This window comes from Aquarana catesbeiana, linkage group LG01 (genome assembly GCF_042186555.1).
Source record: "Aquarana catesbeiana isolate 2022-GZ linkage group LG01, ASM4218655v1, whole genome shotgun sequence".
NCBI lineage: Eukaryota > Metazoa > Chordata > Amphibia > Anura > Ranidae > Aquarana > Aquarana catesbeiana.
This window is the reverse complement of record NC_133324.1, coordinates 553,799,664-553,816,537: the sequence shown is the minus strand read 5'-3', so window position 1 is coordinate 553,816,537 and position 16,874 is coordinate 553,799,664. Positions and strand designations below refer to the sequence as shown.

At 38.2% G+C, this 16,874-nt stretch overlaps 1 protein-coding gene across 3 annotated transcripts in view; it reads right to left on the bottom strand.

The window, feature by feature from the left end:
• SSBP4 (single stranded DNA binding protein 4) overlaps positions 1 to 16,874 on the bottom strand; it is a 735,140-nt gene that overhangs the window by 15,693 nt on the left and 702,573 nt on the right. For all 3 annotated transcript variants that reach the window (XM_073595915.1, XM_073595931.1, XM_073595924.1), the window contains 5 exons: positions 12,510 to 12,580; positions 10,444 to 10,508; positions 2,108 to 2,153; positions 1,173 to 1,208; positions 978 to 1,032 (listed from right to left, as the gene is read on the bottom strand). In XM_073595915.1, coding sequence (XP_073452016.1) covers positions 978 to 1,032; positions 1,173 to 1,208; positions 2,108 to 2,153; positions 10,444 to 10,508; positions 12,510 to 12,580 — 273 coding nt within the window. The remainder of the gene's footprint in view (positions 1 to 977; positions 1,033 to 1,172; positions 1,209 to 2,107; positions 2,154 to 10,443; positions 10,509 to 12,509; positions 12,581 to 16,874) is intronic.

Genomic DNA, 16,874 nt, shown 5'->3' with positions numbered 1-16,874 from the left:
TCTTCACTGTAACACCCCCCACCATTACTTAAAAAAAAATCAAATTTTTTGTGTTTATTTAGTATGTTTTTTTTTTAACTCTGGTCCACCCCCTGCCTCCATTCTTACCTAAACAATAATGACATGTTGCTGCTCCTGCAGCCTCCTGGGATATCCCCATCTTATCTTTCAGGAGGCTGCAGGAGCAGCGACACACAGTAGCTGGAAGGTGGAGCTGGTGGTATCATCATGTACAGCTACAAGAACCTGGAAGAAACAGCTGACTCCCAATCATGTAGGAAGGGAAAGGGTGGGGAGGGCCTCGGAATGTGACAACTGTTTTCTTTGTGTTCAGTGCTCTGAACAGCCTACATAAACAGTTGTCATTCCAAACACAAATGTATAGGAGACTCCTACAGGTTCTGGACATTGGGCGCACATATAACAGAAATGTAGCAGTGCAGCCGGGGTCAGTTTCAGAAGAAGAAGAGGAAATGCATTAAAAAAAAAATCAAATGCATGTAAGTAAAATTATTAGTATCTGGTTTAGGAAAAAATACATTAATACCACTAAGGCTGACTGTGCATGGGCACATTCAGATATGTCAGCAAAATATTAGTATAATTCATCAGTGGGCAATTGATCAAGCTGAATAATGTGACTGCCTCTTACAAAGTCAAAGATTTTTTTGTATCAATGTAAGCAGAAATTGGTAGCTGCTTTGCTCTTGGGTTTTGTTTTTTCTAAATCAACAGCATGAGAACAGGTAAAAGTGAAAACCATTGACTTCCATCAATAAAAACTGCAACAATTTCAGCATTGTACACTGGGGTGCAGGAAAGGTGGGTCTTTTGACCTAAAATTTATCAGAAAAGTATAAAGTGAAAAAGTAGTGCAGAGATCCCGGTGGGGAGTCAGATAGCAATAAGCAATAAAAAATTGACAGAGATTTCAACCGTCTATGTTAAAGCTACTATTTTTGTCTGTGTATTATTACCTCCTGGACTGGGCATTATGGGTGTTCCTGGAGGCCCTCCACCACCTGGAGGTCCCTAAATAAAATAAAATAATTATTATAGATTATTTATTGATTATGCTGTAAAACAAACCGTTAACCAAATAAGCTGGTGTTTGACTTTATTAAAATTGTAATGATTTAAAAATGGACTACAACATAAAAAAAACCTTTTACCACATAGTTTCCTGGTGACGACGATGAATATGCTATCTGAATATAGAAAAGAGAGGAATACAGTGAATTATAGAGGGAAAGTAGAGTGTTATTAATAGCATTTAATATATTGTTTTCTTCCTCTTATGTTCAGGTCAATTTTATTTTTTAAAAGATTTTGTCCTTTTTCATGGAATGAAATAATGCAAATTCATTTTTAAAATTACCATTCCAGCCAGCAGGTGGAGCTCTAGTCTGCTTTTAAATATTTTCTAGGTTGACCTTAGCTGCATTGCTGTAAAAAGTCTGTTTAAAGAACTCAATACCAACTCAATATCAAATTCATAAACACAACTGATTGAGTCAGTGGAGTGACTCACTTCCTCTTCCCCCCCTTCTCCCTTGCCTATTTGGTCAGACGAGTCTATACAGGCTTTTAATGAGACAGAGAGAGATACTCTAAAAGCAAACAGCACCAGCTGTGCCCTCTATTTAAAAAAACATAGTTCTATGTGACGTGCGTGTACCATGTATTGAATGTATTACATTTGAGATAGTAATTATTATTAGTAATAACTCATTATATCTCACTCAGCATTCTGAGAAAGGGAATATATATTTTTAATGTGTGATCTGTATCAAGCATTGATAAAGTAGTGGCAAACCCTGTAATACTTGAAGCCTGCTTTTGTTTTAATCAAGAGGATGGTAATATATAATTTACACATAGTGCTAAATTGTTAATGAGGTCAGTTCCACCAAAAGCTCAGCAAAACTGTTAGTTTTGAGCTTAATGAGCTTAAAAATAGTATAAGACATCCACAATAGTTATTTACTATCCTTTCTGGCACATATCCTTATTTTGATGTATATACATTGCAATGGGAATAATACAGGTAGCTAATATCAGATGGCTGTTTAAAACTGAAAATCTTTTTATAATTAAGTTTGCTTACTGAATTGGCATTGGGGTTTGGCCAAGGACCTCTACCTCCAGGTCCCCTGTGGAAGAAAAAAAAAGTTTGTAATTTAAGTTGCAATGCTTCATAAAGTATACTCTATGATTTAAAAACAAAATCCTAATATATTTAGTAAAAAGCAATATTTTATACGAATATATATATCTCTCTATATATAGATATATATATCTATATAGGTATATATAGATATATATACTGTATATATATATATATATATATATATATATATATATATATATATATATATAGCTATAGATATATCTAAATATATACAGATATATCTATATATCTACAGTCAGGTCCATAAATATTGGGACATCGTCACAATTCTAATCTTTTTGGTTCTATACACCACCACAATGGATTTGAAATGAAACGAACAAGATGTGCTTTAACTGTAGACTTTCAGCTTTAATTTTAGGGTATTTACATCCAAATCATGTGAACGGTGTAGGAATTACAACAGTTTGTACATGTGCCTCACACTTTTTAAGGGACCAAAAGTAATGGGACAGATTAACAATCATCCATCAAACTTTCACTTTTTAATACTTCGTTGCAAATCCTTTGCAGTCAATTACAGCCTGAAGTCTGGAATGCATAGACATCACCAGATGCCTGGTTTCATCCCTGGTGATACTCTGCCAGGCCCCTACTGCAACTATCTTCAGTTCCTGCTTGTTCTTGGGGCAAATTTCCCTTCAGTTTTGTCTTCAGCAAGTGAAATGCATGCTCAGTTGGATTCAGGTCAGGTGATTGATTTGGCCATTGCATAACATTCCACTTCTTTCCCTTAAAAAAGTTTTTGGTTGCTTTCGCTTCGGGTCATTGTCCTTCTGCACTGTGAAGCGCTGTCCAATGAGTTCTGAAGCATTTTGCTGAATATGAGCAGATAATATTGCCCAAAACACTTCAGAATTCATCCTGCTGCTTTTGTCAGCAGTCACATCATCAATAAATTCAAGAGAACCAGTTCCATTGCCCACGTCATAACACCACCACCACCATGCTTCACTGATGAGGTGGTATGCTTTGGATCATGAGCAGTTCCTTTCCTTCTCCATACTCTTCTCTTCCCATCACTCTGGTACAAGTTGATCTTGGTCTCATCTGTCCATAGGATGTTGTTCCAGAACTGTGAAGGCTTTTTTAGATGTTGTTTGGCAAACTCTAATCTGGCCTTCCTGTTTCTGAGGCTCACCAATGGTTTACATCTTGTGGTGAACCCTCTGTATTCACTCTGGTGAAATCTTCTCTTGATTGTTGACTTTGACACACATACACCTACCTCCCGGAGAGTGTTCTTGATCTGGCCAACTGTTGTGAAGGGTGTTTTCTTCACCAGGGAAAGAATTCTTCGGTCATCCACCAAACTTGTTTTCCATGGTCTTCCGGGTCTTTTGGTGTTGCTGAGCTCACTGATGCATTCTTTCTTTTTAAGGATGTTCCAAACAGTTGATTTGGCCACATCTAATGTTTTTGCTATCTCTCTGATGGGTTTGTTTTGTTTTTTCAGCCTCATGATGGCTTGCTTCACTGATAGTGACAGCTCTTTGGATCTCATATTGAGAGTTGACAGCAACAGTTTCCAAATGCAAATAGCACACTTGAAATTAACTCTGGACCTTTTGTCTGCTCCTTGTAAATAGGATAATGAGGTAATAACACACACCTGGCCATGGAACAGCTGAGCAGCCAATTGTCCCATTACTTTTGGTCCCTTAAAAGACTGTTCACCTGATTTGGATGTGAATACCCTCAAATTAGAGCTGAAAGTCTGCAGTTAAAGCACATCTTGTTTGTTTCATTTCAAATCCATTGTGGTGGTGTATAGAGCCAAAAAGATTAGAATTGTGTAGATGTCCCAATATTTATGGACCAGACTGTGTATATATATATATATATATAGATATATCTATATCTGTATAGATATAGATATAGCTATATCTATATCTATAGGTATATCTATATATCTATAGATATATATCTATATATTTGTAGATATATATATATATATATATATATATATATATATACAGTGCTGTGAAAAAGTATTTGCCCCCTTCCTGTTTTTTTTGCATATTTCTCACACTTAAATGATTCAGATCATCAAGCAAATTTTAATATTACACAAAGATAACCCGAGTAAATCCAAGATGCAGTTTTCTTAATTATTATTTAATTTTTTAAGGGAAAAAATTGTTCAAACTTGCCTGGCCCTATGTGAAAAAGTAATTGCCCCCTCCTATGCTGAATCATGAATGAACTGTGATTACCCAGAATTCTTTGGAAAGCTGAGTTAAATTTCACTTGCCACACCCAGGCCTGATTACTGCCAGACCTATTATATCAAGAAATCACATAAATAGAAGCTGTCTGACAAAGTGAAGCACGCTAACAGATCACAGAAAGCCACGCATCATGCCACAAGCTAAAAACATTCAAGAACTGATTAGAAACAAAATAATGAACATGTATCGGTCTAGGAAGGGTTTCAAAGTCATTTCTAAGGCTTTGGAACTCCAGTGAACCACAGTGGGAGCCATTATCCACAAATGGAGATAACTTAGAACAGTGGTTAACCATCCCAGGAGTGGCCAGCCTACAAAAATTATTCCAAGAGCATGACGACGACTCATCCAGGAGGTCATAAAAGAACCCAGAACAACATCTAAAGAACTGTAGGCCTCACTTGCCTCAGGTAAGATCAGTGTTTATGAATCAACAATAAGAAAGAGACTGGGCATAAATGGCATCCATGGGAGAGTTCCAAGGCCAAAGCCACTGCTGACCAAAATGAAAACAAAGACTCATCTCGCTTTTACCAAAAAACATCTTGATTATCCCCAAAACTTTTAGGCAAATATTCTGTGGACTGATGAGACAAAAATGTTACTTTTTGGAAGGTGTGCATCCTGTTACACCTGGCATAAAAAAAAATACAACATTTCATAACAAGAACATCATACCGACAGTCAGACATGGTGTAGGTAGCGTGATGGTCTGGGGCTGCTTTGCAGGTTCAGGACCCGGACGACTTACCATAATTGATGGAACCATGAATTCTGAGCTCTAGCAGAAAATCCTAAAGGAGAATGTCCGGCCATAAGTTTGTGACCTCAAGCTCAAGTGCACTTGGGTTATGCAGCAGGACAATGATCCGAAACACAACAGCAAGTCCACCTCCAAATGGTTTAAACAAAGCAAAATTTAGGTTTTGGAGTGGCCTAGTCAAAGCCCGGACTTAAATCCAATTGAGATGCTGTATCATGACCCTACATAGGCCGTTCATGCTGGAAAACCCTCCAATGTGACTGAATTAAAACAATTCTGCAAAGAAGAGTGGGCCAAAATTGCTCCACAGCAATGCGAAAGACTCATTGCCAGTTATGGTAAACGCTTGATTGCAGTTGTTGCCACCAAGGGTGGAACAACCAGTTATTAGGTTTAGGGAGCAATTACTTTTTTACATAAAGCCAGACAGGTTTGGACAGCTTTTTTGCCTTAATAAACGAAACCATCATTTAAAAACTGCATTTTGTATTTACTCGGGATATCTTTGTATAATAATAAAATTTGTTTGATGATCCGTATCATGTAAGTGTGACAAATATGCAAAAAAATAAATATCTGAAAGGGGACAAAATACTTTTTCACAGCATTGTATATAGGTTTTTCAGAAGATTTCACCACTTTTTTTTCTCCACTCTTTTTATTAAGAATTTCAAAAACAATTTTCTACACATTCACCTTCCTTTGCGATACATTTTTCTCAGCATAGTACCACCTTTTTAATGCTATCAGCAAAACTCTTCCCGTCCTCACCGTTTCCAACAAAAATATAAAAGTGCGGAAACATTTTGAAGAATATATATATATACACACATACACAGATTTAAGCTTAAATCTCTTAAATCTCTTCATTCTTCGTTTCTTCATTTATTATTTTACAAGCAATAGTTTATTTACTTACCAATAATATCTAATAGAATAAACAAGGTCCACAATAGGAATAAGCAAATCAATTTGTGTGTGTCAGAACCAAGTGGTTTCAAGGCCAATATACATGGATAATTAGTGTTCCATCCATGACTAATTGCATGACTCATGACTCAATATAAATGCTACCCCCTACCCAGGCATGATATCTGTGGCAGCCAATCAGCAGGGTTGAAGTGCAGATCCATCTAAAAAAAACCCTACGTACAGGCACAGGCTGTCATTTTATGTATGGGAAGAGGCAGGGTGGAGAGGATGATGTACTATACTAGATAGACAGACAGGCAGGTGGCAGATTACAATCAGATGCCATACACCTACTCAGACACCGTTCTTTAAGTCCTGAGAGCTGGCAATTAATTTCCAACCTCAGTGTACTAACAGCTGCAATATTTGCAAAAGATGTTTTGTTTTGACAGGATATGATGCTATTTAGCAGTCTCAAACATATCAGTATACTGGAAACTACACATTGTTGGAAAGAAATTGAAGTACATTGCTTTAGTTCCAGGAGCTAACACTTTATTTCCAGACTCGGTGTATTAAAAGCTGCACTTATGTAGTTATTATTATAAGGTTATGCTGTTTATGCTGTTGCTATAAAGTGCTGTTTTAGACCAAGGAGTTGAAAATGTACTTCCAAATTTAGGCTGATAATATATGGGCGACTCTGCCACCAGCACCAATCATCATCAGCAGGATCGCTAAAAAGGCTGCCTGTGTGTCTCTGTGGGATCGCAGCCTCTGTAGCCAGATGCAGTGAGATGTCACTCTGTCACTGATTTGATGCTGCTGAATCTCGATCGCTAGCAAAGAGCGACATCTCGCTGCTTCAGCTACAAAAAGAGAGCAATACTGTAGGGACAAACAGACAGCCTTTTAGCAATTCTGCCAATTTTGACAAATTGTCAGTGGCAGGATCGCTAGTGACAGAGTTGCCTGTGTGTCATGAGCCTTATGCTGCGTACACACGGTCGGAATTTCCAACAGAAAGAGTCCGATGTGAGCTTTTCATCGTATATTCCGACCGTGTGTATGCCCCATCAGACTTTTTCCGTCGAAAATTCAGACAGACTTAGAGAACAAGTTCTATATTTTTCCGACGGAAAAAATTACTATTGGAAAAAACGCTCGTCTGTATGCTGTTCCGACACACCAAAAACGGCGCATGCTCTGAAGCAAGTATGAGACGGAAGTGCTGGGTCTGGTAAAACTAGCGTTCGTAATGGAGATAGCACATTCCTCACGCTGCAAATTCTTCGATCTTTTAATGTGGACAAGAATGCACTGAAAAACAGATACAAACTGACTACACGCACTTAAGAACAGATACAAACCCCACAAGCACAAACTGAAGAGCAGTAACGGACTGAAAAGCACGAAAGCTGAAAAGCGCGAATCATCTCTCACCAAACTTCTACTAACACGAGATAAACACGAGATTAGCAGAAGGAGCCCAAAGGGTGGCGCACTGGCTATTGAACTTCTGTTTTCTAGTCCTGTCGTACGTGTTGTACATCACCGCGTTCTGGACAGTTGGAATTTGGTGTGACCATGTGTATGCAAGACAAGCTTGAGCGAAATTCCGTCAGAACTCTGTTGGAAAAACCTTCAGCGTTTATTCCGACGGGAAAACCAGTCGTGTGTACATGGCATTAGTCTTCTAAAAGCTGCACTTTTCCAAAGAAAATTTTTTTTTTCTCTAATGCCCTGTACACATGATAGGATTTTCCAACAACAAAATCCATGTTTTTCCAGATCTCAAATTTTGTGTGTGGGAAATTCCAATGGAAAATGTTCGATGGAGCCTACACACCATCGGAATTTCCAACAACAATCTCCCATTGAACATTTTCCGTTGGAAAATCCTATTGTGTGTACGGGGCATAAGGAAAATGTAGCTGTTTAGGCCCAAAAGTCAGTGTATGAAAATGCTGCACTCTCTTGCAGTCTCTTGATCCGAGGCGCGTTTTCAAGAAAAGACCATATTATTTAGTCCCAAGAGCTTGCACTCTACTTTCAAACTCAGTACACTATAACCTGTGAGGTCTGTAAGAAAAAATAAATTGCTTTTTTTTAGGTTGAGGTGCTGACAAAAGCCCTTTGCAGATGTGCTGATTTGCAGGAAAGTGTTTAGCAGATAGTACCAGTTTTTGGTGTAAATTCTGGAAACAGATAAAACTGTTCATGCTCATGGTCGGAGGGGGTGCATATACTGTGAAGGGGAGGGTACAGTGTATATACAGTGCTGGGGAAGAGAAGGGTGTATATACTGTGATGGGGGAGGGACAGATGTATATACTGTGCTGGTTGTGGAAAGGACATGTATATACTCTGGGAGTTGTGGAAGGGTTTTTTTTTTAATTATATTTTTCTGGTAGGACAGTATGTAATGTGCTAGTGGTGGAGTAAATAAACAATGCTGAAGAGGGGGCCCACCTCGCTGATGTATTTTGCACAGCTCCCATTTTAAATGAGAGGAGAAGGTTTATGTGAGCATTTCATTTGGTCTTAGTTAGTGGTTGGGAAGGAAAATGAAATGAAAGTTAAGCATCTCAAAGCCAACATAAGGAGTATGAGACAATTTTCTATATGGCAGGCATAATCAGTGAACTGCATACACTTTGGATATCATTTATTGTCATTATTTCAGGCACATCATGAAATGTGGCTGCTGTACTTGTTTTTTAAGGTAAGCATTTTAATAAATTGTTTATATATAAGCTCTTACTTAATGGTGCTGATTTGTTGACTATTGCAAGTGTCTTTTATATACAATGTAGTGATGATGTGTCTGTTTTTTCCTAAAATAATGAAGGACTGACTGAGGTTGCGGTGTGTGTACATTGCTTGCAAATTGTGTGCTTGTTTCTTTCCCAGAAAGTTGGCATGTAATTAAACACAAACAAGTGTACTTGAATGACAGGAATAAAGGGACACCAAACAATATCTTTATCAGCAGTGGGTGTTCCATGAGGGGTGCAGAGGCACCGCTCCCTAATCTATATGTGCCGGTCCCTAACCTCCATGCGGGGTGCCAGATGCATGGATTTTTATGGGGTTTTTTAAGCACATGATTAGAACCCGAGGCTCTAATTGGCTTCAAAAAGGTTGGGCTTGGGGCAGAGAGCACTGTGCCCTGAGCCCACCCACTTGACATGACATTAGCGAATCAACATTCACTATTGTCTTTCTGCTTCTCCTGCCAGCCAATCAGGACAGGAAGTGGGTCCTAAGTCTGGACTGGCTGGGAGGAGAAGCGACTGGATTGGTAAGTGCCTGGGACCTGGATGGGGTAAGTGCGGGTGGACAAGCATGCGGGTGGGCGAGCGAGCAAGCAGGCGGGCAGGGGGGTTTGTTTGCTGCCCCCCAAAAAATGAAGCACCAGCTGCCACTGATCTTTATTCTATAAAATAATTCATACACATCCGCTACTTAATGTCCCTGTAATATTTTTTCCATGAAATCATTTCTTACTTTGTTTTTCTGTCCCCTTGTAATGGCCTCCATGAGCTCCCCAGTTTCTGCTTTTTCCCTCACTTTTGTGTGTTTGGAAGGAGCAACACACAATAGTTGTCCTCTAACAACTAAATCCACCATTCTATGGACAATACAAATCCTATAGTCCATGGTTCATCTCAGGAAAGAGCATGAGAGGGCCACCCTCTAACAGGAAGTTGGATCAGAGCAGCAAAAAGGAATTTAAAGATTTGAAAGAGGCTGAGAGCGAGAGCCGGTAGTTTTTTTTTACATAATTGCTTGCTTCCTTCCTCCATTCCTTTCAGTATAATGACCTTTTGAAAGTTTAGTGTATTTCATTTCCACTTATAGAGTAGCTATACTGCCTTGCAGGGTCTCACTAGAAGATCTGTGTAGCCAACCTGACATACTATATCTCAACCAGGGCTATGTCCTTACATGCTGCTTGCTGCCATGCTCATGTGCTCCAATGCTGTGCTTGGGGCATTATAGGTAGCACCCAAGGAATCATGGGACTTGTAGTCCTGATGCATTCAATTACATATGTATTCTCTGATGTATGCACCTTCCCCAACCGCAGAGTCACAGGGAAGTGATAATCCAAAATGGAAAATGTAAGTGTAAATGCAAGATGCAAGATGCAGGAACAAAAAAAAATGTGTTTTACAGCTAGTTAAGTAGACCTAGAGGGAAAGCAGGATATCTAATATCTGAGTGTATAATATTACTTCAAATCTTACTAAAATCATAGCTATATAGCTACAACAGGGACTCTACTATATGGTAGCTAAAGATTGCTACTGCACATACAAGCTAAAATACTTTTCACTTACATATTCATTCCTGGCATTCCAGGACCACCTAATGAATTTGGAGGTCTCATTCCACTTCCATAGTTCTGGAACATAAGAAGAACAAGTCAAATTTAAAGAAAAGTATTAATATTCTAACCCATGCTTTCCTAAGCTCATTTAAATTTAGTACACAGCAATTGTGTTCTAGAATATTCTCAGCTGTCCTTCAGAGCAGATGTTGTGAACTGTATGTGTACCCCGAGGGGTAATTCTGACAGCTTCAGAAAGTAATCCTGGCGATTAAAGTACATTTAGAATAACAATGGAAGCGATTTCCTCACTGAAAGAGTAGGAGATATAAGGAGCAGTACTTTAAATGTACCACATAGGAATGTATAGATTAAAAACTTGTCTTTATTGCAAGTTTAAAATAAATAAATCATTAAAACCATAGACAGCAAAAAACTTCCAAATTGATATAATCATTGCTTTGTGCTTAGGATCAACACATTTTGTGATATGCTCACTTCCTCAGGGCCTGCACTGGATTATTCAAGCAGAGATCAATCCAAAAATGTACTTGTACCCAAATAATGGATGATCCGATATTATAGGATGACACTGGGGTTCTCAAGTAGATATAGAAATCCCATCCAATAAAAAAGAAGAGGGTACCCTGATTAAACAAGCCAAGGATTATAAACAACAAGAATTGTATATTCCAATGTCAGTGAGGAACCATTCCAAAAGCAAAACTTAGTGAAAATATACTCAAACAATCAAACAATACTACTATATCAAACAGAACTCATAAGTGCTGCATGTGAGAAATAAGCACTGGCTACCCCTGAGTCAAAAAGTCCTGATGAGTGTCAATCTGGAAGTTTTTTCTGTTTATGGTCTTAATGAATTGTTTCTTGCAAATTTATATCAAAAGATGTTTTAGTCTATATGTTCCTATGTGTTACATTTATATTCCCCCTCCTTATATGTATCTATATCTCTTTTTCAAGAGGTTGTGCGACTTTGCCTGTGACTTTTCCCTGCAACTTCCTTGTGACTTAAACGTACCTGGATGCTATTTAGGAGTATGTACAAGGGCTAAAATCGCACACAAGTTGGACCAAAGTAGTGCAGAAATCTTTTCTCAAGTTGGAGCAAATTGTGTAATATCAGTTAAGACGGCTCTCATAGGCAAACATTGAATTTGGCATGTCCTGTGAGGGTCTAAGAAGTCCAATCCCATGTCAGAGCAGTGTGAACCAAGCCTTAGGGATAATACTCAAACAATGTATTTTCAAAGTGAGTTAAACCCACCTATTATTTTTTTAAGTTTAGAATCACAATGCAAATACAAAAGCGATAGCCAGAAATAGCCTTAAAATCCTAAAATTCTATTTTCATGGTAACCTGAGGAGAATCTCAATTTCAAAACAAGTATGATGCACTAAATCACCATGCATCCAACTATTACCATAAAACCTAACTGTCAATCTGAAAATGTTAAAAGTTTAAATGAATCAATCAAAGTAGCTAAATCCAAGAGGGGATATCTGTTCATGTTTATAGGACTCTCTCATAATAAATTCAAAAGGCAATTACACTGAGCTAAATCTCTCTCAGAAATATTAAAAAATGTCATGTCTCAGAAAATGTCCAGAACAAAGAGCGCCCCAAATAAATATGCATAAGAGATCTAAAATTTCCCATGGTGACTCTAAAACCCAACATGTTTTGCTTTTAAAAAAGCTTCATCAGGGTTGAAGTGCAACCTACCATATTTGTGGATATTTCTGAGAGAGATTTAGCTCAAAGAAAGTATAATTGACGTTTTGATTTATTATGAGGAGACAGTCTTATAAACATAAGCAGAGTTCTCCTGTTCAGGTATTTAACCACTTTACATCTGATTTATTTAAGCTTTTAACATGTTCAGAAAAAAGTTAAGTCTTGTGTTCATAGTGGATTAGATGTGTGAAGATTTAGTGCATCACTCTTGTTTTGGCATTTAGAATAAAAAAAGGTACAGAGTACTACTGACACATCACAAAATGTTGTTTTGACCTTTTCATATCTAAATAGAAGTATGCTTCCTGGCTTGTTACCTGAGGCCCCATAGCTGCCATGCTTCGCGGTGGGTTCATTCTCTGCATGGGTCCTGCCATGTTTGGATGCCCTGGGAAATAACATATTTGTAGTATTTGCATTAGTTATAAGTAATAATACATAGTAATAGACCTTTACCTGCCCAATATAAAAAGGCATCAATCAAATTCAATACCTATTTGCTTCTAGACTCTAATTCTTTTTTTTTTGCTTGTTATATGAATTTCATATTAATTAATTTCTATCAATATGTGTGTGTATGTATGTATGTATTACTTACTCTATAAATATATGTCCAAAGTTGTATATGTCCAAAGTATGTCCAAATATGTATGAGGATTCCTTTTGCTTGGCAGCCCGAGGCATTTGTCAGCTTTCAAAGATTTATATCTGGCTAGACGTTGGGGAACCACATACCAACGCATTAGTAGCTTATAATTAGATTCTATTGCAGCAATATTAATGGAGCAATGTGCAGTGGTGTGCCATATATGATGCCAGTCTGTATCTTCAATCATCCTACCATTTTACAGATTTTTGGGGAATCCATAAAACAGTTTCAATAGAAATAGGATCCAATTTGAGTGCTTCAATGGAAAAGACATGGATCAATAGAATTGTTGTATGTTGCTAGTAAAGCTATTTATGCTGAAAAATAATTTCAATATGTTTGGGACTACAGGACCCCCCCCTTTTTTTAGGTGGAAAAGTGTATTGCGATTTACACTGGGTTTATACTTATCCTAGATAAAGGAGAATATTTGATTTTGTATTGATCTCAATACATGAGAAGGTGTCTTCAAAGGAAGAGTTTAAAATAAATAAAGTAGTTTAGGAAGGAGGACCATCTTTATTGACGTTAGCAAAGAGATTTGAAATTTTTCCAAGATTCAAGAGGAGTATGTAAATGGAATGAAAATCATTATTTATTGATCTTGTCCAAACATTTAACCCAAATAGGAAAATAAATTGGTTGGACTAAATGTTAGCCCTTCAATTATTGTCAGTTGATTGGAATCTGAAATAACAAATTTTTATTACAGTTTAAAGAAATTGTGAGAGATGAAATCCACAGTTTTTTGCCACATGAAATATTTGGAAGAATATATAGAAAATCATTATAATCCCTTTGGTTTAAGAATACACATTTTCTCAATATTAAAAATGTCAGTGGGGAATTGAAAATGAAGTGGGAATCTAATTTAAATATCTGCTCGCAAAATATGATGACTATGCTTATCTAAGAGTACAAAAAGAAATACAAACTATAGATGATGCAATGCAACTATTATATATCCATGGCAGGAAACAGAGAAACAGGGAATGCTATTCTCTTACAATTCTGAGTAAGCTCATGAACTATGCATATAGTATAGCGTCATATTACTAAAATACATTTTAACATAAAAGGAATAAAATTGCAACAAAATCATTTTTTTTTAAGATACTGTCCTGCTAAGCAAACTGTTGTGTATCTGCTGAGCAGTCAGATTCAGGGGAGTTGATTTACTAAAGACAAAAAGGCTGGTCACTTTGCAAGGGAAGTTGCACTTTGAAAGGCAATTTTCCCCAGTGAATAAGGGGAAGCTTTGCTGACTTCAAACATGTGCAAGCATAAAGAAACTACAAATGCACTAAATTAACAGAACATTTATTTGGAAAGATGCTGAGTATGTCTTTTAGTGTCTGTTCCCTACTGCAGTAGTTATTATTAATTTGGAGACACTGATCAATATGAGGATAGGAGTTGTCTATCAATAACATTTCCAAGACACAAGCAAAAGATTTGTTTAAAATAAAAAGTATTAGAAAATGCAGAATTATGTAATTAATTGTCTGCTCCAATGACAAGGAGGGGTTGATTTGCTGAAACTGGAGAGTGCAAAATCAGGTGCAGCTGTGCATGGTAGCCAATCAGCTTCTAACTTTAGCTTGTTCAATTAAAGCTGAACTCCAGCTTTTGATATACTTTACATAGTTTGCTTGGGCCACTTCACTAACATATGAGGCCGCTGGATGTGTGGTATAAAGTATATCAAAAGCTGGAGTTCAGCTTTAACCACCTCAATACTGGGCACTTTCACCCCCTTCCTGCCCAAGCCATTTTTCAGCTTTCAGCGCTGTCACACTTTGAATGACAATTGTGCTGTTATGCTACTCTGTAACCATGTGACATTTTTATCATTTGCTTCACACAAATAGAGCTTTCTTTTGATGATATTTAATCACTTCTGGGTTTTTAATTTTTTTCCTAAAAAAAAGTCCGAACATTTTGAAAAAAATAAAACGTTTCTGACAGTTAATTTTGTAAATACGTAATTTTTCCCCTTCACCGATGGGCGCTGATGAGGTGGCACTGATGGGCACTGATAGGCTGCACTGATGGGCACTGATGAGGTGGCACTTATGGGCACGGATTAGGTGGCACTGATGAGGAGGCACGAATATGCCGCACTTATGGGTACTGATAGGTGGCACTGATAGGTGGCACTGATAGGTGGCACTGGTGGGCACTGATGGGTGGCACCGATGGGCACAGATAGGCTGCATTGATGTGCACTGATGGGTGGGACTAACGGGCACTGATTGGCATTGATGTGTGGCATTGATGGGCAGCAGTGATAGCCAGCACTGATTGGCATCACTAATGGGCACTTATTGCTGGCACTTGCAGGCACTGATTGCTGGAACTGGTAGGCACTCATTGCTGTCACTGTGGGGGTTTTATTGTAATCAGGGCACTGATGATCAGTGCCCTGATTACATACCTAGATGTCTTCTGTGAGTAGATGCCGCTGATCGGTTCTCTTCTCCGCACACTCTGTCAGTGTGAGGCCAGGAGCGCCGATTACCAGCATCTCCTTGTTTACATTCGACTGGCTGTGATTGGACACAGCCGATCACATGGTTAAAGAGCCGCGGTGGTGGGCGGGTGGCAAGTGGTTAATCTTTGACAAAAAAAGTTGGAATTTCTATGCAGAGCTGCACCAGATTTTGCATTCCACAGTTTTAATAAATCAATCCCGGAGAATAAAACATAGAACAAACACCTTTTAGCAGCTGGACTCTGACAGTCATTTCAGACACTACCAACATGCTGTTAACATTAAAGTTAGGTATGTTATGAAGAAGCCTTCTCCAATCAGATGTGAGGGGATGTTAGTGGCTTTCTATGCTAATTTCCACAGGCAAATTTGACCTAACTAAAAGCTTTACACCCAGATAGGTGTAGAGGGTTATATGATACAGGTGTGTAATTATGGTTAGACATTGTAGCGCGCATATTATCTTATCTACATTTAGAGACCAAACACTGATAATGGAATGGAACGATTATGGTCCCAGAAGGACCCATTTTATTAACAACTCCCCTAGATCTTCAGCTTTCAGGGTATGTTTACATTAGTGATTGTAAAGTCTAATTTTTTCCCGTATAAAAATAAAAAACTTGTTATACTTATCTGCTCTGTTGCAGTGGATTTGCACAGAGTAGCCCAGATTCTTGTCTTCTCGGGTCCCTCTTCTGTGATCCTGGCCCCTCTCTCCTGTTGAGTGTACCCACAGCAAACAGCTTGCTATGGGGGCACCTTCAGACACAGAGCCCGGGCCTGTCCCCTCTCTCCTCTGATTGGCTAGCTGACTTTGATTGACAGCAGCGGCAGCCAATGGCACCGCTGATGTGTCTCAGTCAGTTTGGAGGGAGAATCTCAGACGGTTGAGATGGCTGAGACACTCGTGGACATCGCTGGACAGAGAGGGAACCCAGGTAAGTGTTAGGGGGACTGAGGGGGGCTACTGCACACAGAAGGCTTTTTATCTTAATGCGTTAGGATAAAAAAACCTTCTGACTTTACAATCCTGTTAAGTTTCTGAACAAGGACCTTCAGGGCAGGATCCAGAACTATTAAATGAAAACTGCAATTTTAAAGAGATGAAAATGACATTTAAAATGATATTAACATGTTACAATTAATATGAGAGTTTTGTGACTGGATTTATATATACTTTAATAATTAACCCAAAATACACTGAGTTAGGATGCTGGAGCATCACAATGACAATGCTTGTAACTCACAGAATAAGTTAGAGTGATCAAATAGTATAGTGTGATCGGCTGAAGGGTGCTATTGTGTATATGAAAGATAAGTTCATTTATTAACTAAATTACAGTAGGTAGCAGTGGGTATATTTACATGAGATATATAAAATGTAAATCTCTGCTGCTACCAGCTCCCCACCCCTTCTCCAAATGTTTAAGTCATCATATGGTGATAAAGTAATGTTTAATTGTTCTAATTCAGGTACTCAGGATGCACTGCACAAGTGTTCCTTAATGGCCGCAAAACTCTGTCTGGGGGGTGCAG